This window comes from Trachemys scripta, chromosome 3, assembly GCF_013100865.1.
Source record: "Trachemys scripta elegans isolate TJP31775 chromosome 3, CAS_Tse_1.0, whole genome shotgun sequence".
Taxonomy (NCBI): domain Eukaryota; kingdom Metazoa; phylum Chordata; order Testudines; family Emydidae; genus Trachemys; species Trachemys scripta.
Genome location: NC_048300.1, coordinates 16,441,913 through 16,464,187, shown reverse-complemented (window position 1 = coordinate 16,464,187; position 22,275 = coordinate 16,441,913). Strand labels below are relative to the sequence as shown.

At 44.0% G+C, this 22,275-nt stretch overlaps 1 protein-coding gene across 1 annotated transcript in view; it reads left to right on the top strand.

The window, feature by feature from the left end:
- Positions 1-4,507: 4,507 nt before the first annotated feature.
- VPS54 (VPS54 subunit of GARP complex) overlaps positions 4,508-22,275 on the top strand; it is a 73,387-nt gene continuing 55,619 nt past the window's right edge. The window contains exons 1-3 of the mRNA XM_034764198.1: positions 4,508-4,752; positions 20,618-20,779; positions 21,813-22,054. Of these exons, the coding sequence (XP_034620089.1) occupies positions 20,644-20,779; positions 21,813-22,054 (378 nt within the window). The 5' untranslated portion in view covers positions 4,508-4,752; positions 20,618-20,643. The remainder of the gene's footprint in view (positions 4,753-20,617; positions 20,780-21,812; positions 22,055-22,275) is intronic.

Genomic DNA, 22,275 nt, shown 5'->3' with positions numbered 1-22,275 from the left:
TCACTCCCGCCCTCCCTCCCTCCCTGAAAGCGCCGGCGGGAAATCATTTCGCGCACTTTTCAAGTCATTGACAGCGCGGACGCCACAGCACTGTGAGCATGGAGCCCGCTGCAACCATCGCTGCAGTTGTGGCCGCTCTCAACGCCTCGCAGCTTATCATACAGGTTGCCCTGAGGCAGATGCAGAAAAGTCAGGCGAGGAGGCTACGTCAACGCGGTGATGGCCTGAAGTGTGAGAGTAGCACAGACCTCTCAGAAAGCAGGGGACCCAGCGCCGAGGACATCACGGTGGCAATGGGTCATGTTGATGCCGTGGAACGGCGATTCTGGGCACGGGAAACAAGCACTGAGTGGTGGGACCGCATAGTGCTGCAGGTCTGGGATGAATCACAGTGGCTGCGAAACTTCCGCATGCGGAAGGGAACTTTCCTTGAACTTTGTGAGTTGCTGTCCCCTGCCCTGAAGCGCAATGACACCCGGATGCGACCAGCCCTGACTGTCCATAAGCGAGTGGCCATAGCCCTCTGGAAGCTTGCAACGCCTGACAGCTACCGGTCAGTCGCGAGCCAGTTTGGGGTGGGCAAATCTACCGTGGGGGTTGTTGTGATGCAAGTAGCCAAGGCAATCGTTGATGTACTGCTGCCAAAGGTAGTGACCCTGGGAAACGTGGAGGCGATCATAGATGGCTTCGCAGCGATGGGATTCCCAAACTGCGGTGGGGCCATAGATGGAACTCACATCCCTATCCTGGCACCGGACCACCAGGCCAGCCAGTACATTAACAGAAAGGGCTACTTTTCCATGGTGCTGCAAGCACTGGTGGACCACAGGGGACGTTTTACCAACATCTACGTGGGATGGCCGGGCAAGGTTCATGACGCTCGTGTTTTCAGGAACTCTGGTCTGTTTAGACGGCTGCAGCAAGGTATTTACTTCCCGGACCACAAAATAACTGTTGGGGATGTGCAGATGCCTATAGTCATCCTCGGGGACCCAGCCTACCCGCTAATGCCCTGGCTCATGAAGCCCTATACAGGTGCCCTGGACACTGAAAAAGAACTCTTCAACTACCGGCTGAGCAAGTGCAGAATGGTGGTGGAGTGTGCTTTTGGACGTCTCAAGGGGAGATGGAGAAGCTTGATGACTCGCTGTGATCTCAGCGAAACCAATATCCCCATTGTTATAGCAGCTTGCTGTGTGCTCCACAATCTCTGTGAGAGCAAGGGGGAGACCTTTATGGCGGGGTGGGAGGTTGAGGAAATTAGCCTGGCTGCTGATTACTCACAGCCAGACAGCCGGGCGATTAGAAGAGACCAGCGGGAAGCGCTGTGCATCCGGGAGGCTTTGAAAGCAAAGTTCCTGAGTGAGCAGGGTAACCTGTGACTTTCTAATTTTGTGTACAGAGAAGCCTTCACCCCACTTCCAACACACGTTTCAAAATAAAAATAGTTCTACTTTGTTAAAGCACACCGTTTTCTGTAATACTGTTTTCGCGGGAATTTTTTAAAACTGGGACGCAGACTGTGGTGCGGAGCGGGTGTAGTGTAGTCGCGCGAATGCAGCTTCTAAACTGAAGGACTGACAGGCTCCGGTGCGGTGGGATGGTTCTTTCAACGGAGCCTGTCACCCCTCCTGATAGGGACTGTGTGTATGGGGGTACTATGTGACTTTGTGGCGGGGGGGGACGCTTACAGATCCCCTGCTGTGTGGCTCTGTGATCCTGCCTAAGGACCGCCGCTTCAGATCTCTAACTGCCCTCCCGTGCCACAAAGTCACAGAGCAACCCACCTCCCACCACATAACATGAAAAGAACCTCCCAGACTAACCAGGGTAAGTAGTCACTGCATCACTGCACTATGTATGTGCCCTGCTGCTGTGCCTGCCCCCGACTATGTACCCTGCCAAAGGTGACTGTCCTGTCCAATTACCAACCCCCTTTCCCCCCCTCCTCCAAAAGAACATGATGGAAACAGTAGTTAACAGAAACATATTTTTTATTAACAACTACACAGGGGACTGGGAAGTGAAACTTGGACGGGGGCTTGTGTCAGGCGGGAAGGAAAGAACTTGTCAAACTTTGGGGACTGAGAGCCTTCTGCTGCTCGAGCTCTCTGCAGGGGTGCAGTGAGAGTTAGCAGGGACTCTGCCGCCTCTCCTTCTGTGCACTTTGGGTGAAGGGAGTATGGGACTTGGTGGCGGGGGAGGGCGGTTAGAGATGGACTGCAGCGGGGCTCTGTCCTCCTGCCTCCGTTCCTGCAGAACATCCACAAGGCGCCGGAGCGTGTCCGTTTGCTCCCTCAGTAGTCCAAGCAGGGTTTGAGTCGCCTGCTGGTCTTCCTGACGCCACCTCTCCTCCCGATCCATGTTGGCTTGGTGCATTTGGGACAAGTTCTCCCGCCACTGGGTCTGCTGTGCTGCCTGTGCTCTGGAGCAGGCTATAAGCTCGGAGAACATGTCCTCCCGTGTCCTCTTCTTCTTATGCCTAATCCTCCCTAGCCTCTGGGAGTGTGATGACAGGCTAGGTTGTGAGACAGTCGCAGATGGGGCTGTGGGAATGGGAAAAAGGGAGTGAATTCCTCAGAAACATAAATGTAGTTGTGAACAAAGAACATAGTCTTTCTCTGTGAACAGGACCATGCACAGCACCTATCACATGCGCACTCAGCACAAGGTCGAATTCTCGGCCTTCGCATTCACTGTCTGTGGTTTTGCAGAGCACTTTTGAGAACCCTGTCAGGACAACGGAATTTCTGTTGCAGGCAGACATGGTAAGCCGTAGATTCGTGGCAGCTTAAAACTTTAATATTAGCAATGGCCTCATTTCACATTGAAATCAATGTCGGTCCCTGCTGCCAGCAATCCGGCAAGCAGGAAGTTTGCTCCTGTCCCACACCCTCGCGGCTGTCCCCGGGAACGATCCCTTTCGGCTGACCCTTTCCCGCCTCCACCGCGTGGCTGCAAACCAGCCAACACTAATAACATTCCCCTACCTCATTCAAAGCAGGTCTTCATGAGCGACATCACCCTCATGAGGATCTCTGAGAGCGACAGACAGAGAATGCTCCGGGAAAGCCTCCAAAGACCAGGGCCGTATGCCGCCATGCTGTGCCAAGCAATGATTCCGGAGTACTTGCTAGTCTCGTGGCGCGGCAACGTGTCCTACTACGGAGGACCCAATAAGGCCGCTCTCCCCAAGAACCTAATGCAGCGGATTTCAAATTACCTGCAGGAGAGCTTCCTTGAGATGTCCCAGGAGGATTTCTGCTCCATCCCCGGACATATAGACCGCATCTTACTGTAGCTGCAGTAGCAGGGACTACACAGTAGAGCGGCTTGGGCAGGACAATCATGCAAAACCGGACATTGCTAGATTTTTTTGAAATACTTGCACTGCCCATGACTGAACCGTTAAGTTATTCAAAGTAATCATGAGAAACCCATTTTTTACATTGTTAATAATCATGTTCTGTTACAAATAAATGTTTAGATGTTTACAACACTTACTGGATGATCCTTCACCAGATTCTGTGTCCGGGGTAACGGCTGGGGAGGGTTGGTAGGGGATCTCTGTAAGGGTGATGAAGAGATCCTGGCTGTCGGGGAAATCAGCGTTGTGAGCGCTGTCGACTGCCTCGTCCTCCTCATCTCCTTCCTCATCTTCCCCGTCCGCTAACATGTCCGAGGATCCGGCCGTGGACACTATCCCATCCTCAGAGTCCACAGTCAGTGGTGGGGTAGTGGTGGCGGCCGCACCGAGGATGGAATGCAGTGCCTCGTAGAAACGGGATGTCTGGGGATGGGATCCGGAGCGTCCGTTTGCCTCTTTGGTCTTCTGGTAGCCTTGCCTCAGCTCCTTGATTTTCACGCGGCACTGCGTTACATCCCGGCTGTATCCTCTCTCTGCCATGTCTTTAGAGATCTTCTCATAGATCTTTGCATTCCGTCTTTTGGATCGCAGCTCGGAAAGCACGGACTCATCGCCCCACACAGCGATGAGATCCAAGACTTCCCGATCAGTCCATGCTGGGGCCCTCTTTCTATTCTGAGCTTGCACTGCCATCAGTGCTGGAGAGCTCTGCATCGTTGCCAGTGCTGCTGAGCTCGCCACGATGTCCAGACAGGAAATGAGATTCAAACTGGCCAGACAGGAAAAGGAATTCAAATTCAAATTTTCCCGGGGCTTTTCCTGTGTGGCTGGTCAGAGCATCCGAGCTCGTACTGCTGTCCAGAGCGTCAACAGAGTGGTGCACTGTGGGATAGCTCCCGGAGCTATTAACGTCGATTTCCATCCACACCTAGCCTAATTCGACATGGCCATGTCGAATTTAGCGCTACTCCCCTCGTCGGGGAGGAGTACAAAAGTCGAATTAAAGAGACCTCTATGTCGAACTAAATACCTTCGCGGTGTGGACGGGTGCAGGGTTAATTCGATGTAACGGCGCTAACTTCGACATAAACGCCTAGTGTAGACCAGGCCTTAGAGTGAAACTGACAATTCTGAACTCCTACTGTGCTTTCCCCCTCCTTACCACAAGGTTGAGTTAAGCATGGAAATTGTTAACTTTAACTTGGAAGTTCCTGGGTGTTATTCACTTTTAGCAGAACCTTTACCTTAGTTTAATGTGGAGTTTTTCATTTAGGGCATCAAAATATTTTCGTGAGTTACGAAACCAGGATTTTTTTCTGCATGATGGAACTGGAGGAGATATGAAGACTGCCTTCTTGAGATATTCTTGGAGTATTGTCACTAAGGTACTGTAGAGTTAATGGCATAATTGATCAGATGTGTATTTTATAAATAACTGCCCCCTGTGTAAAGAAATAACATGCTTATATTTGTGAGAAATGCAATGGGTTTTCCTAGAGATAGTTCCAGTCCTAATGACAATTATGGGAGTAAGGACATAGAAGCAAAAAAAGTTTATTTCTGTAATGCAATAAGGATTTGATGGCCTATTGGAGCCATACATTTGATTTATAAATACTTATGGGCTCAGGTAGTAAAAACCAGTATTAAAAAAAAAAGGGTTAACATGATATGAGAAGATGAGGAATAACTCTTTCCTTGATAGAGTAGGTCTTGCTTATGTGTGGGAGATACCTATATGCCATAGCATGATATTATCCTGCTATTATATTTTTGTATGAAGATTACCTTCTATCCCTTTGACTTCTCAGTTTATTTCTGCTATCGGCATCTTGCAGGAATTTCTTTCTACTTGTTGACATTTTGTAGGTTTTCTCTGGTTTTAATTTTCAATTACCCTAATCCTGTAATTAATTAACTTTTAGACAAATACAATTTTTTGTATAGTTAAATGTAACGGTCTATCTACCACCATTTGTCATCTTTTCAGGGCTTTAAGTGTGGGTAATGTTGATTGATTGATTTATTAATTATTACTCTAGCTATATCATGGCTGAGGAAGACTATCTTAACAAGAGGCAGTCCTGTAGAGTATGGAAATGTAATGTAGAAACAGGGCCTGTTCCCATGAAAGCCTTTGGGAGTAGGTATGAGTAAAATGTAGAATGTCTAGAGCTTACTAATTTACCAGACTCCGACTGCCATCTAGTCGAAGGCTGATAAGAAATATGAGTGTGGCCTCCCTGAAGAAGTCTGGGGGTAATTCACTGTGAGAGGCTGAGGCTCTTCTATCCCACTCACAGCTGTTGAGAAGAGTGCTGGGATTCCTACTGACTTCTCCCCCACGGCTCTATCTTTTATCACCTGTGAGTAGCAGGTGTCTGATAAATATGAAGTCATATCCCCCACCTCTTTCCTTCACCTCCAGATAAGTCTTAACAAAACACTTGCTTATGGTAAAATTGTGCGTGTGTGCATAGAGCTGGGGAGCCACTGATTTCTGGAGGGGTTGGGGAAGGCAGGGAGCAGAGCGATATAGGCACTACTTGCTCTTTTTTAGGAACGCAGGGAGGGGTAGGGACTAGAACTGCACCGTTTTTCCTTTAAGAGGAACTGCACTATTGTGGAAACCACTTCTGTTATTCCTATTGAGGCTTTGGGGGAGCAAGATGTAGGGGGTCCTTTATGAAGAAGGGGAACTGAGAGGCCAGAGGCCTCCTTCATATCTGGCGTGGGTGGCAGCTCCAGAGGAAACTTGCAAAGAAATAGGGAGGCCCAGTATTCATTATTTGGGTGATCCCAAAGTTCATTAATGGGAGAGTCCCAAATTAATGAGGGTAGCATAGAGGGAGAGCTGAGAATTCATCAGTTGAGGGCAGTATGACAAGAAGATATTCTACCTGTGTGTGAAGTATGATTTTTTTCACAGGCTCATAATTCAGTTAAATCAAAAATAACTTTCAGCAGAACATTCACAGGTGCTTCTTCTCAATGAGGGATATTTACCTGCCAAATTTTAACTTTCTGATCCTACCCATTTCAACTGCAGAGTTGTTTAAAAGAAAGTCACAATGTTTTCTTTTTATAATGGGGAAAGCGTCATTTGTACATGTGCCTCCTACTTAAAAAAGGCAGAACCATTTTTGCTCAAATGTTCCAAAATATTCACTTTCAGATAGAGATCAAGCCTAGAACATTTCAGCCTGAAAACTGGGATTTGCAGAACTTTGAGTGACTTAAAATAGTGGGTGAGAATGGAAATGCTTATACAGTCTTTAATAAGCAGTTGCTGCTTCTCCTGAGATAAGTGTGGCACAGAATCCCTTCTAATTATTGAAAGTGTTTTAAACTTTTGGGGATATATATTTTGAAAAAGAATATTATAAACAGTGATGTAATACCATCTGCTTTAAACATTGTCATAATTGTATTGTTATTGGTGTCCTTGTTGATGGTCTGCAGAGAAGCAAAGGATTGGATGGTCTTTTCTGCTATCTAGCTACTCACCCTTAGAGGTGACTTCCCGTCTAACCTCTCCTATAAATGCATTGAGGCCCATTGTCGAGGCAGCGTGATGAAGGCTGAATTGCTACAGAGCATGCTGTACCTGTTTGTGGGTATACAGCTCTTTTGAAAACCTGGCCATTATTTTTAGAAAGTTAGGGTTGGATTCCCCAGTCTGCTGTGGGCACTTTGCACTGCATAAGCCGCACAAATTGGCCCTAAAATGGCTGAAGATAGTTGGTGGAGAATTCCCTTTCCACAGGGGAACTCTCTTTGGCGTAAGGACTGCCTCTGTGCAGCCCTAATTTGTACAAGGGTTGGGTGGGCCTCAAACAGCTCTTAACCTGCCATGAAAATCAAGGCCTTAATATTTTAATCTTTTTGCCATGTTTGGAGTATTTTCTCATTCTCGCCTTAAAATACCCCATACTACAGCTACTTTCTTTAGCTGAGCTCTAGGTGGAACGCCTAATGAAGCTCATCAGTATTGCTCTTTGTTCAGCTACAGGTGTTTCTGTGAAGCGACGTGAGATGCTCCTCTCTCGCTCTTTTTCCAAGTGGACAATGTACCATATCTGTAGTATTACTGGTCCATATCAGCTAACGGAGCAATATATTTTATCCAGAAATTAAACCAGGGTGTCTCGTGTAGCAGTGTGGACTACTAACCACGAGGCCTGTTCTTATAGATTAATATAATATTTTTATGCTTTGTTACTTGTTTAAGAATAATTCCATTAGAGCTGACATTTGAAGAACGTGCTGTACAATGACCTAAATGGCTATATGTATTCAGAGCATGTCCACTCGGCATTAATTACAGAAGTATCAAAGAGCCGACTGTCAGTGGACCATAATTGTGTCATGTTCTAGAGTTAAAGAAGCTATCTCGTTATGGTCTTTGCATAATGTTGCCAATCCTCCTGGTTTGGCCAGGAGTCTCCCGGAATTGGGCTCGATCTGCTGGAGGCTTCTGAAGCCAATCTGGTAGATTTGAGGCCGCTAAAAGTCCAGTGGCACAGCGGGGCTAAGGCAGGCTCCCTACCTACCCTGGCTCCGCGCGACTCCCAGAAGTGGCCAGCATGTCCCTGCAGCCCCTAGGTGCGGCGGTGTGTGTGTGTCAGGGAGTCTCTGTGCTCTACCTCCACCCCGAGCGCTGACTCTGCAGCTCCCATTGGCCAGGAGTGGGGAACCTCAGCCATTGGGAGCTGCAGGGGCTGTGCCTGCAGATGGAGCAGTGTGCAGAGCTGCCAGGCCACCCCTGAGCCTAGGAGCCACTGCCGGACATGTCGCCGGTTCCGGGAGCCACCCGAGGAAAACACCTCCGAGCCGGAACCTGCACCCTGAACCTCCTCCCACACACAACCCCCTGCCCCAGTCCCCTCCCACACCCAAACTCCCTCCCAGAGCCTGCACCCCGAACCTCCTTCCGCACCCCAGCCCCTCCCCCAGGCTCAGCCCAGAGCTCCCTTCCGCACCCAAACTCCCTCCCAGAGTCTGCACCCCTTCCTGTACTCCAACCCCTTGCCACAGGCTCAGCCCGGAGCTCCTTCCCACACGCCGAACACCTAGGCCCCAGCCCAGAGCCCGCACCCCCTCCTGCACCCCAAGCCCCTGCCCCAACCTGGTGAAAGTGAGTGAGGGTGTGGGAGAGCAAGCGACTGAGTGAATGGGGGTGTCCCAGAGAAGGGGCCTGGCCAAGGTGTGGCCTTGGAGAAGGGGCAGGGAAGGAGACGGGGCAAGGGTGTTTGGGTTTGTGCGATTAGACAGTTGGCAACCCTATCTCTGCACCTGAAAGAAATGGGCAAGAAAAAGTCTGCTGTTAAGTACAATAGTCACATCCTGATTTCAAATGAGTGCTTTTTGTTGTTTAGAACTAAAATTGCGGCAGATGAGAGGAAATGTGTATGTTACAGATGTTCTAACAATTCATGTGGTACATGCATAAACTGTGAAATTTCAGTTTGGAATAGCTTGTTTATAAGGATACTAAAATATCCCTACAATTCTTCTGGTAGTATCTGTGGATTTCTTGTGCCCTGTGTGCGGTTGTGTGTATATGTATATATACATACACACATACCTGCAGAATATACAGTGAAGTCTTGATTTCAGTCTTTTCGTTTTCTGTTCTGTCCTCCTCTTACATTTTAAAGGGATGACATCAACTTAAAATTTATATTTGTCTGTTTTTACTTGCTATTACTAAGATTACTTCAACTGAAAAATGAGAGACGTGGTTTTGGTTTTTATGTTTGTTTATTTTCTGTTTGACAACAGCTGCATAAAATTAGTTTCCTCTGAGATTGTTTGGGTTTTTCAGACACACAAAAGGGAGAGAAAAACATTTTTTTTTTTTTAATTAAAAAATGTGGCAATAAAACTACAGAAATCGACTGGGGCAGTTTTACCTCAAATGGTTTCTAACTCATTTCTTATATTTATTAGATTTCAAGTTGACAGTGTCACTCACTTATTGTGAGACATAAGGAAGGTCATTTTAAAATAATATTCACTGGTGTATTTAAACTGAGCTGCCTCTGCTGCTGGTGGTCCATATTTTATAGAAAGGCATATCAGTCCTGCAGTGCTCCACAAGGTCCTCCAAATCACACTGCACTGCAGCACTGCATTTATCCAAGTGGAAGCCCTTAGCATTAGTTTCAATTATCCAAAATAGAGAAGATTTGATAAATATTTGACTGTAATATTACTGCATCTGATTCCAGCGGAAGCTTAATTACAAAATTGCCATTATACCATTTGAGGTATGTATGATCTGCTGATTAGAACAATGGTTATAGGCAGCATAGGCAAGCACGTAAATCTGATGCATTCATTTAGAAAGGCTGAGTGGCTAAGTGGATGAGACTTTGGGGCTACTGTGTTAGAAACCTTGGTTCTATTCCCGGTTTTGACCTTGTGCAGTTTGTGCAGCCGGATCTACACTTTAAAGTTAGGTCAACATGGCTATAGCACTTAGGGGTTTGAAAAATTCTCACCCTGAGTGCTGCAGCTATGCTGACGTAGCCTCCAGTGTAGATGCATTTGGAAGAATGCTTCCGTTGACCTAGCTGCCATCCCTTGGGGAGGTGGAATTCCTACAGCGAAGGCTCTGGCACCATAGCTGTGCTGCTGTAGCACCCGTAGTGTAGACATCACCTCTCGCTTCATTTATAAAAGAAGTGGGGGAAATGATACTTGCCTGCTTCTTAGGGTATGTCCTCACTGCAGAGTTAATTTGGCTCTTACTTGGGTATATTATCCATCATTCTAGGCTAGAATTTGGGTGCCACTTTCACTCAGGATGGTAAGCTGCCCACCTTGCAGTGAGGACATAGGCTAAGTCACTTGAGTGCCAATAGTCCTCCAATGGCTTCCCATGATTCCCCCCACCTCCACCCCATCCTCCCATGTGCCTGGAAGGACAGAGAAGTTCTCCCACAATTCACTGGGAAAGGCTGACTGGCTCAGCTTACTACAACACAATAAAACATGGGGTATGCCACCAGAAGTCCTAGCACGCATGGGTGAGTGTAGCATCAGTGAGGGCTTTGTGGTGTGGCTTCTCACACGCAGGCTGGGCTAGCCCAAGTGCTGATTACCTGCGTTAAATCTGTAGTGAAGACATACACTTAGTTTAAGCCTATGAGACTTAGGTCACTGTTAAGGGATGTGAAGTACATAAAAAATATTAAAACCTGTTAGCAAAAGAAGTGAGATTTCAATCTCCTGTCTTGTAGACTGGGGAGGCTGGTACAGGCACCTCCTCGAGGCGTGGGAGAGTGCACAGTGCAGTTGGTATGCACATAAAATCTGGATGGATTTTCCTGGGGATTATAAAGGCACCTCTCTGACTCCAGGACTAAGGCCTAGTCTTCACTTACCGGCTGGTCCGGAGGCACGCCATCGATGTTCTGGGATCGATCCCGGAAGTGCTCACAATCGACGCCGGTACTCCAGCTCGCCGAGAGGAGTACGCGGCGTCGACGGGGGGAGACTTCCGGCCGCGTCTGGACCGCGGTAAGTCCGGAGTAAGGTACTTCGAATTCAGCTACGTTATTAACGTAGCTGAATTTGCGTACCTTAGTCCGAAGTCCGGACTAAGTGTAGACCAGCCCTAAGAGTGACACTAAGCATCCCTGAATTCACACCTTACACATTATTGTAACAATCTTTCTACAAAATATGCCTTGTGTGGGATCATTTGAAAACTGATAACTTACTGATCATTAATATTCATGTGTGATGGGCAGCGGGTATTAGGAGTTACGGGTACACGCTAGATTTATGGCTGAAGTGTATTTAAACTAGACATGTCAGGGGGATTTGTTAAACAGATCAATCCTAAACTTACATATAAGCAGTAAACAGGACCATCAAGACAGCATGGGGAGGAGATGGTAGGAAACAGAAAATTTCAGCAAACAGCAATTAGGGAAGAAAGAGCATGCAGCTTCCTTCACCACCAGACTCCATCTCGTTCTCCGGATAGGCTGAATAAACTTTACTCAGAAGAATCCATTTCAAAGGTTTACTGGTCTATAAAGACAGGGGGTCTGAACGTCAAGTGATAAGCAATTGAATCAACTGATTGTATTATAAGAGTGTAGAGAGTGAGATCTTTTCTGAAAGCTAATGACACATTGGTGATTAATATCACTATGAAATGTAGGTATCAACACTATATGAGGAAATAAGGATATTTAATGATACTATGTTTTAAAGTCTGTGGCAAAACAGGGAGAAACAAGTTCCCTCCCTGCCAGGAAGAAGGTGGCTATTTACCTTTCTCCTATGTAAATTAAGCATAGTGGAATCCAAACAGTGCAAGCCCCATTTAGGTACAGGGGCCTGGGAAGCCCACAGGAAGAGAAGAACAGCATGAGGCCATCCTGCCTCTTAAAGCAACATCATTGAACCTTGGAAAATATAAGCAAAGACAAAAGCCACCTTTGGCATCCATCACTAGACAGACACACAAGGGAACAGAACACTTACAAGCTGAGAAAAATGGGCCTGTCTACCAAGGGGGTGGGGTTGAAGTTTCTGGGAACTGCATATAGGTCAGAAAAAAAACATCTTGAACAAAGCCTATACTTGGCTAGATTAAGTTTTAGACTTTTTAGAAGCGTGTTTTGTTTTGTTTTACTTGTAACTCTATCCTCTATTCTTGATACTTGAACTCAGTTAATCCTGTATATATATAGATAATAAATTTCTTGTATTTTTACTGTAAACCAACTCACTGCTGTCTTTAAACGGAAGAGTGTATTCACCCCAGTTAAATTAATAAGCTGGTGGGTTTTGTGTCTTTAGAGGAACCTGATCGTTTCTCTGAACTATCCAGGAGAGGACCTGGAAATTACAGAGCACACGGTTTGGAGAAAATTCAGAATTGGGAGTGTGTTGGGATCACCCTGCAAGTTATAACCCAGGTTGGTAGAAGCCAGAGTGGGGCTGTAGGACGAGACACAGGCTGCTGGGGTCAGGGCTGTCTAGCATATAGACACTCAGGCCTGCATGCTGGTAGGTTGGCAATGAGCATCCCAGGCTGGGAGCTATAACAACAAAGAATTGAGAGTCACCCAGAGTTGCAGGGCAAGTGGTAACACAACGCCTTACTGACCTGGATTGGACCCCAAACTGCTCTCGCATTAATTCAATTTGAACTTCCTATTCTAAAATCCTGGAGTGTTAAAACTATTCAAAGAAATAGTCAGAAACAATTTTCATTTTGGCAAAACAACTGATTTTTTTCCCTAACCTCGTTCTCCCAAACAGCTTAACCATTTTTGCTAAAACTTAGAGCGTGGAAAATTTCAGGCAAAGAGTTAGTCTGTTATAAGCAACTGAATACAAGAGTTGTAATGGGAAGTGTAATACAGTCTTAATATAGATGTTGCTACACACTCCATCTATAATAGTTTTCGTATTATGAAATTAGAAAGATGTTATGTGTAACCAGACTTTGTATGATAATGCAGTGACGAATTTAGACACTGCCTAGCCAGAAGGCTAAACCTACCAGCACAGCAATAGAAAAGGGGGGCCATGAGTGAGGTCACAGGACATCCTGTGGGAAGCTCAACTCCTTACCATCCACTGGTGAGAAACAGGAAGACTCTGGAATTTCTACCAGGGTGCTGTCCCTGGACTCTGTTAGAGGCTCCGTCTTTTGTTTCTGTCTCTGGCTAGTAGGTGTCCTTACATATTTATAGCTGCTATCCCACCCTCACCCTAAACTTTCCCAAGTTTTTAGGGGAAGACAAAGCTTTCTTTCTCTCTTCCTCCTCCAATTCTTCTTGGCTGCTGCAAGGAGGAAGGGGAGGTTTATTTTCTACCTTTCCTCTTGCCTTTATTTTTTTGGGGTCCTGTTCTCTAATGCAGTGGTTTTCAACCTGTGGTCCATGGGGATCCGCAGACTATGTCCTATGTCTGCGAAAAGTGACTCTGTTGCTTTTTATGAAAATCAAGTTTCAGATCTCAGAAAAGGCATTCTGTTTTTCTGATCAATCAAAAGTATATGAATACTCCCACCTACAGATCAAAACCCAGAAGTATTGTCCTTACCGTAGAAGCCCACAGTTAGTGTCCTTTCTCATGCTGTATCAAACACTGTGCCGACCACGTGCAACATTTATACTTGAATTCTGTTCAGTCAGTTTTCAGTCTAAGACTTCTATGGTAGGGGTCTGCGGACCACAGGTTCAATTTCCAGAGGTGTCCGCACCTCCATTCAGAATTTTGTAGGGCCCTGCAAATGAAAAAAGGTTGAAAACCACTGCTCTAATGAATATCTCTAGTGCTTACCTTTTCTGTTAATAGCTTTGGTAAGCTGCTGCAGCAGCATGAAACTATCATAATTTTTGACAGTTCCATTTCTGTCCATGGAGCTCCAAACAGCAGTAGTGATACTGATCAGAGTCTTGCTGTTTTCACCCTATTGCTGCTTGACAGAGCTGTGAGTAACAGCAGAGGCACTGGAGCTGTCTGTCTTCAGACTCAGGAATAGAACACTGAATCAATTTACACTGGTTCATGTTTGGAAAGTTATTGATTTCTACTGGAAGGGCTAGAAACTAATTTTTTTAAATGAAAGCTGAGATTCTGTCCAGGGTGAGTGGAGATTTCAAGTCGTATATAGGATATTTGAGAATTGTGCCGAGGATTTAACCTTTTTTCTTAACTTAAACGAACTACAGATACTTTGTTAACTGAAAAGCTACAGAGCAGCTTGTAAAGTGCCATTGTATGTCTTGGTCCCTCCACAGGGATCTCAGTCTGTGAATTGTATACTTCAACTTGTTGAAGGATCCAGGACCCAGTTTAGTGAATTCTGATTAACTGTAAAAAGGTGAACTGCGGTTGTGCTTCTCTTTTTGTGATACTTCTGTATTGCATCATTAGGGCAATTGCTCTTTATTTGAATGGCCTGGGACTGCTGGAAAAGTGAGCTGCATTTTTATTCCCCTTCTAAACCTATATCTTCTGTCTAATCCATGTAACCATTTGTCATGCTGAAGCTTGGTTATACAAGTTGTCAGCCAGAATGTGATTAAATTATTTAAAAAAAATATTATTACTCTAATCCAGTACTTAATTGCAGAGCATCTGAAATATCAATGGCATTAACTTGCACAGTTGCATGTAGTTATTGCACATATTCTCTTGTAACTAGGAGGCTCCAGAGACTGGGCAATTTACAGTTTGTATTGCACAACTCCCACACAATGGAATGAATTAAAATAGTCTGTAGAGGCAATCTCCACTCTCTTTATTTACTTGCTTTTGTTTCATGTTAAGTTTGAGTTTAGTTTTCCATGAGGTTTAAACTGGACGATATATGCATCACTGCATATTTCAAGAAATGTTTATAAAGTGTTTAGCATGCTAATACTGTAAAGGCTATTTTGTAGGTAAACTAGTACAGTGGTTCTCAATCAGGGTTTGTGTACCCCCTGAGGGTACGCAGAGGTCTTCCAGGGGGTACATCAACTCATCTATATTTGCCTAGTTTTACAGTAGGCTTCCTAAAAAGCACTAGCAAAGTCAGTACAAACTAAAATTTCATACAATGACTTGTTTATAGAGCTCTATGTACTATACACTGAAGTGTAAGTACAGTATTTCTATTCCAATTGTTTTATTTTATAATTATATGGTATAAATGAGAACGTAAGCAATTTTTCAGTAATAACATGCTGTGACACTTTTGTATTTTTATGTCTGATTTTGTAAGCAAGTAGTTTTTAAGTAAGATGAAAATTGGGGGCACGCAAGAGAAATCAGTTTCCTGAAAGGGATACAGTAGTCTGGGAAGGTTGAGAGCCACTGAACTAGTAAATCACAGTAACTTTCAGTGGTCAATTAGATTAACATATTTGGGAGGTTAGGTGCTAGTAAGGATTCTCATCCATTCATTGACTTGTTGTAGTCTCTTTTGTGACTTGGAAGGGATTCAGGACAACATATATTGCAGTTCTTCTTCATTCCTTCATGTGTTCTTATTTGGCTGATTTTAAAATCTGTTTTGTTAAACCACAGTTTTGTAGTACTGTATGAGTGTTTTCCGTTTCATAGGTAGGTTTGTGCCTTTACAAATGTGGCAGCTTGTTGAAGTTAGTTATCTATAAGGTCCTAAATTATGACTACTAGAGTAGCTGTTACCTATGAATAATTTAGTACAGCATCATATTGCAGGCCATTTAGAAGACCTCTGCCAGAGAGTCTTGTTGAAATCAACTCGATGATATGAAAGTTCTTTGCTGCACTGATATTTTAGTGTTACCTTTTTGTTCGGTTCTAAGATTTTGTTAAGACTGGAATAAGGGCACAAAGGTAATGTGAATATTTGACAATGATTAGCAATAAAAATAACTATAAGAAATAAAGAATGTTTAGTTTTGAAAACAAACATTTTAAATGTGTGTCTTCAGTGTTAAAATGTGTTCCTTAAATTTTATTTTAAATCTTCTACTGGTTAAATGCAGTTAGCATTTGTTCCATTTCGGTTTAGGTAATTGAATTTCTTATTTCAGAAAGCACTTTGTTTTGCTGGCATCCTAATTTATCATTTTAAATAAATTATCAGAATAAGGGAAAAAATGGCTCACAAAATGCTTGATTTCAAGAGCAAAATGTTTCATTGCATGTATAATTTTAAGAAGGACTTCACTTAATACAAACCATCAATACAGATACAACGAATGTATATCCATGTAACATGAGATTTCTCAGGAGACACTGCTAATGCAGACATTTGGTACAATTGTAGTTGCGGGAGCTCCTAATACCCACTACTTTGTATATTCCTTTAGGAGGCTTGATTTTTACCATTGAAAGCCTGATGTTTATTTTTCTAAAAGTCCTAAAATAAGGTATTTTTTCCCCTCAGCCGTCTGGTTCATGAGCCAGTTTGATTAATGACAAAGCCCTAACAGTAGTAAATGCTAGTATCTGGTGAGGAGCTGCTGAAGGAAGGAAGGAACGTACCTACCGTATATACTCGTTCATAAGCCAAATTTTTTTAGTAAAAAAGGGAAGCACCAGAGAAGGGGGTCCTCTTATGAATGGGTATAGAGAGGGAGAGGTGGGACACAGCCCCTCCCCACAACAGAGGGAGCAAGGAGAGACAGCAGAGCCAGAAGGGAAGAGGCGGGGCCAGAGTCTCACTGCTTCTGGCAGAGCAGGCTGTGACCGCGCCCAGAGCAGGCTGCGGCCGTGCCACCCGGCCCAGCCCACTGGAACATGCTGAGGTCGCGCCGCCCGCTTTGGCCCACTGGAGCAGGCTGCGGCCGCGCTTCCCAGCCTGCCGGAGCAGCTCCAGCCAGGCCAGAGACATCCTCCCCAGATAAGATGGGAAGGGATAGGATGGGGAGAGTGTGGGGTTCCTGGGCTAGGGGTGGGTTCATGTGGGGGGTTGTTACTCCCCTGACCTCCAGCTTCTCCTCCCCCCAAAAAATTTCCCCACCAGTTGCTGTCCCAGGTCCATCAGGGTAAGCAGCTGGCGCGCCTGGACACTTTGTTTACTTAGGTTTACCTCCGTGCCTGCGGGCGCTCGAGGTAAACAAACCATCTCGGACCACCAGTGGCTTATCCTGATGTTGGCCCGGGAGCCAAAGTTTGCTGACCCCTGAATTATAGGGTCGGCTTATGAACGGGTTATAAAAATTTTCCATTTTTACTTATCCATCTTGGGGGGATCGGCTTATAAACGAACTGGCTTATGATTGAGTATATATGGTACATTAGAAATATGACAAGGGAAGAACAAGCATTTCCGAGCATAAAAATCTCTCAGTGGTGGAGGCAACAGCAAGAGAAAATAAATAAGCAGATTAAAAACCTTAAACAAAATATTTTCTGTTATGTTTGGAAACAATTCTGAAATTCTGGAAAGCTGTAATCTGACACAATGATCTTGTAGTTTCGCTGTGTGGCTGACATCTTTAGCATCTAAAGTGTTTCTGAAAAAAACAAGTACCCAGGAACACCCATTTGGATTTTAAGATTGTCATGAAGTAAGCTTTAAAGGAGTGTCTAAATTAAAAAAAAAAAAAAAATCACTGCAAGTAAGGGAACCTGAAAATACAAAATAAAACTCCTGACTTTGTGCTTTGTTCCTATCCAGAAGGCCTGAAACTTGGTTAATTGAGGAAGGAAGTGATTGTTTTTCCACATACAGTTTAAAACTCTTCTGTTTGTTTTTATTAGCATCTGTTTAATTCTAAATGAACACACAAATACCTAGAAAAAAAGGTCTGTCTTTTAAAGATTAACAGATGATCTCCAGCCCCCTCCCCCCTCCACCCCCAAAAGAGACAAGATTTGACATTCCTGATATTTCTCGGGTTAGAAACAAATGCAGGAAAAATATATTTTGAGGAAGGAGTTAATTATTAGACAAACAATTGAGCAAGTATTTCATGAATAAAATACTGGTAACATAAAGATTGTTATTGTAATTCTAATATTAATATTAAGGTGAACAGAATTTTATTAGAGTATAGTGAACTGTAAGGTTCTCCACAGCTATAGTCACATAAACTTGCTATTTCCATTATTTGTAATGGCTAGATTATTTAAACTGTACAATTCTTTGTATTTTTCTAATGTTTATTACTGCAGCAACATTAACTTTTTATTAATTTTTTAATTTATGTCTAGAATAGATTTTGAGCAAAACTGGTTAAGAATATTGTAGTGGTATTTGGTAGTTCTGGAAGTGTCGTTTGCCTTTCTGAATAGAGTAGCTCAGAGAGGTCTGTTGGAGGTGGGCAGGGAAAATTCTTGCCAACTATCTTGCTTGGGGTTTGCATACCCATTTCCAAGGACCCTGAGTCCTGGCCAATGTCTTGGTGCAGCTGGTAGAGAGATTTTAAAAACAGGTTGATTTCCTGCCAATAGCTGCTGTTGCAGGGAATAAATGGGAGGATTGGGGTTGCCTGTGCTTTCTCTTTTTCCTGCCTGAACTGCTCTGCCTTCCAAGTGCTCTGAAAGCAGGGCTGTAGGGGAGTAGATACACCAGGGGAGGTGGCCATAAAGGCCACAGAATCCAAACTAGCCCCTGCAATCAGTGAGGGGGAGGGGGAGCCACCCAAGTCTTCCCCTGTCCCAATGCTTAGAGGGAGCGAGATTGACCACACACAAGACAGAGGAGAGACCTACGCTGGGTGATGATTATGGAACACAGATGGACATTGAAGAACTGTGAGGGGAGATGTGGGGATGCATCTGGGAATGGAGACATACAGAGTGGGGACCACAAAGAATGGGACCACAGTGCACAGTCAGCCAGTGGAACTTGTTACCTGTAGATGTTGTGAAGGCCAAAATTACAGCTGCATTAAAAAAAAAAGAATTAGATAAGGTCATGGTTCATCAGTGGCTAGTAGTCAAGATGGTCAGGGTGACCCTGAGCCTCTAACTGCTAGATGCTGGGACTGAATGACAGGGGATGGATCACTTGATGATAGCCCGGTTCTATTGATTCCCTTTGAAGCATCTGGCATTGGCCACCATTGACAGATTCCGGGCTAGATGGACCATTGATCTAACCCAGTATGGTCATTCTTATGTCCTTATGATGAAGAAAACCCTCAGAATCTTAAACTGGCATGAGTGAGAGAAGAAGGGAGAAGGCTGAAGGGGACTGCTGCAGAGAGTGGGACAGAGAGGCCCTAACACCCCACATCCCAGTAGAGAGTAAGTGTGGGAGATTCCCCCGAATATACAGGGGAATGAGCCTGGAAAACACTGGGCCTCCTCACCTATAAAGGCAGGAGGGGGCAGAAAGGGGACGACTTTGAGATTGAGGGAAGAGTGCAAAAGGGAGGAGTAGAAGAAAGGAAGTATAATAGCAATGGGGTTAAACAAAAGGAAGAGTCATAAAAGGGACGAAAGCAAGACATGGGGACAGAGGTCACATAGATTGAGCGTTGTGTGTGCAGAGGAAGCAACCTTTTAAAAAAGGGGTGTTTCTCATGTAAGATGGGGATGGGAGCACAGAAAGTTTATGTCCATTCTGGTGAATATTCATTTTTCTGTGCTTTTTTCTTTTTTTATGCTTCTAAGAAAAAAAGAGTTTAAAATTCTCCAGGTGTACACAGAACACCCCAGTGGCTGGGAGCCTGATGCCCCCCGATCTGTGACTTGCTTGGAAAATAGTCCCTGGCATTGAGGTAGAGGGACTTGGTTTTACATACATACATACATACATACACACACACACTCTCTCTCTCTCTCTCAGAAGCATCTACATGAGGGCCATTGGCCCAGAACCCCTCATGGAGGGGCTGTGTTGCAATCCCACGACCTGCACTTGGTTTGGGGGAGTGTGGAATTTATTCCCCTGCACAGCATATAGTTAGCTCGCTGCACAAGTACCAATCACTTGGCCCTTGTGCCGGGAAGTATGAATTTCACCCTTTTAGTGGAGGTTCAGTATAAATAAAACTGCAGTTTGCACATTACAATGTATCAAAACAACTTGGGACATTCATTCCATTACATTCTGGAAACAGTGAATGGATTCTACTATAGTGTAAAATGATAGACCCCTCCCCTGGAGTGCATGCATCACAGGGTAAGGTTTTTGCCTGCTATCCATACTTTGTACACAACACGAATCGTTCTCTTTAAATACTCTGCAAATAAATCTTTCAACCCTCACTACCAAACAAGAAGAAAAATTCAGGGAAAAGTATACCAAATCATGCTTACATGGCATGAAATTCGCTGCTCATGTAATTCTGCTTAAGTCAATGGAATTAAATTAACAGAGAATTTGGTCCTTTATCGGCAGTCACGAGACTTCTGATATGTGATCCGCCGTCATGTCTGTGGGCTTGCACAACTTAGCTCCCATCGGTAGATTAAACAAAAATACCCATAACACACTGGCATGTTCTCTCATTCACAAACCTCCAGAATTTGCATGCCATTTCTGAGAGGAAATATTTCTATGATAATACTTGAATAATTATGGAAACAGAAAGATATAATGTGCTTGGGCATTTTTATGTACAATAGTTGTGTGTGTATAAAAATTAGCCCTTTCTTTGTATTTGTATTTCTTTGTATTTCAAATGTAAAATATTTTTCATACCATGGTTGAAAGATAACTAGTATTGTTTTAAACTGTTTAATTTTATGTAGGTGAGTTGTTAAATAAATGCCATTGTTATGGTACAATCAGTAATCAGAGCTGCATTGAAGACTTTGTGTTTATTTTTTCTTTCTTAGCTTCTATCAAGTGGTGATTTTATGCAATGGCATCAAGCCACAGTTCTTCACCAGTGCCTCAGTCAAACAGCAGAGATGCTTTCTTTAAAAAGGAAATGGATTCTGCTAAACGCTTTCGACCTGTGCAATCACTGCCTGATGTATGTCCCAAGGAACCTACAGGTAATTTTGGCTTGTAAGGCAGATGAAAATACTGTTACAGTCAGTGTCCTGAAAATAGCCAACACAGTCCTCTTGTTTTCTGGATAATACTATGAAATAAAATGATGTATTTATAGGTAGAGTGGGATTCTACTTACTCCACCTCAAAAAACACCTCATTTTCTTTTTGGAGCACTGGAGATCTCCTGATTTCCACCTTGTTTATATTTCCACCTCACATTGAAGTAGGGTGACCAGATGTCCAGATTTTATAGGGACAGTCCTGAATTTTGGGTCTTTTTCTTATACAGGCTCCTATTACCCCCCACCCCCATCCTGATTTTTCACATTTGCTGTCTGGTCACCCTACATGGAAGTCACCATCCTTATTATGAAGGAGAAGAGGATGAGACTTATTTCAGAGCCTGTGAAAGATCAGCCAGAATATAGTTGAGAGACAGGCAATTCTCACCCTGCGGGGCTAACTGCATTGCTTCTGTGACACTCCCCAATCCTTCTGATGTGGGGAGCAAGAGATCAAGATGGGTAACTGGCACTCCCATAAGGTGGTTTTGTGGTTGTATTGATAGTTGTCATATGGAATGCTGAGGGTAAGGGGTGTAAAATAGGGGAAATAGTGGGATTTTGAAAATTCCCTGAAGAAACATGTGAGAACATTGACTGTAGTTCTAGGTTGGGGGATGCAGTAGTTCTTCAATTTAATATATTTAGTATATCAAGTCTACAGACTTCTGTCTTTCAAAGGGTACCTGAAGAATTAATTGATATTTGTGTAAAGATACTGAAAGAATATACCTCTAATTGCATGTTTAAAACTTGGTTTGTGCGATCTAAACACACAAATGTGAGTGTGTTAGATTGTTGGGGAAGGGGATTGTGTGTCTTGGTATCCTTTCTGTAGATAATTCTAATGCTTTAGGTAAATAAAATTTTGAAATTTGTTGTTTGCTTCAAGAATTACATTGAGTTTACTATGAAAAAAGTGCTTTCAAGTTTTTGTCTTAATGGACTGTCTTATCTTTTGTGCTTATAGGTGATCCTAATAGTTTAGATGACCGCCCATCTCTAGTTGCAGATCAGCATAGATGGACAATTTATCATTCCAAAGTAAATCTCCCAGCGGCGCTAAATGATCCTAGGTTAGCAAAAAGGGAATCCGATTTCTTTACAAAAACATGGGGACAGGACTTTGTGGACACAGAAGTCGCACCTTCATTCTACCTCCCACAGATCAACAAGGAAAATTTTGCATTATATCAACAGGAAATCATTCAGGTAAAGTACCAAAGTTAGGTACATTATGGGTTAAAAAAGAAACTTCAGAGCCATTTGAGTCTGACACCACTAACTGATTGTACCCATTAATAGTCCATCATATTATTACCTAATAACTACCTGTCTAGTTCTATGCTAGTTGACTCTTCTCTAGACCGTGGTATGGTGTGCTGTAAGTTCACCATTCTCAGCATTAAAAGCATTGTCTAAATTCTCTCTCC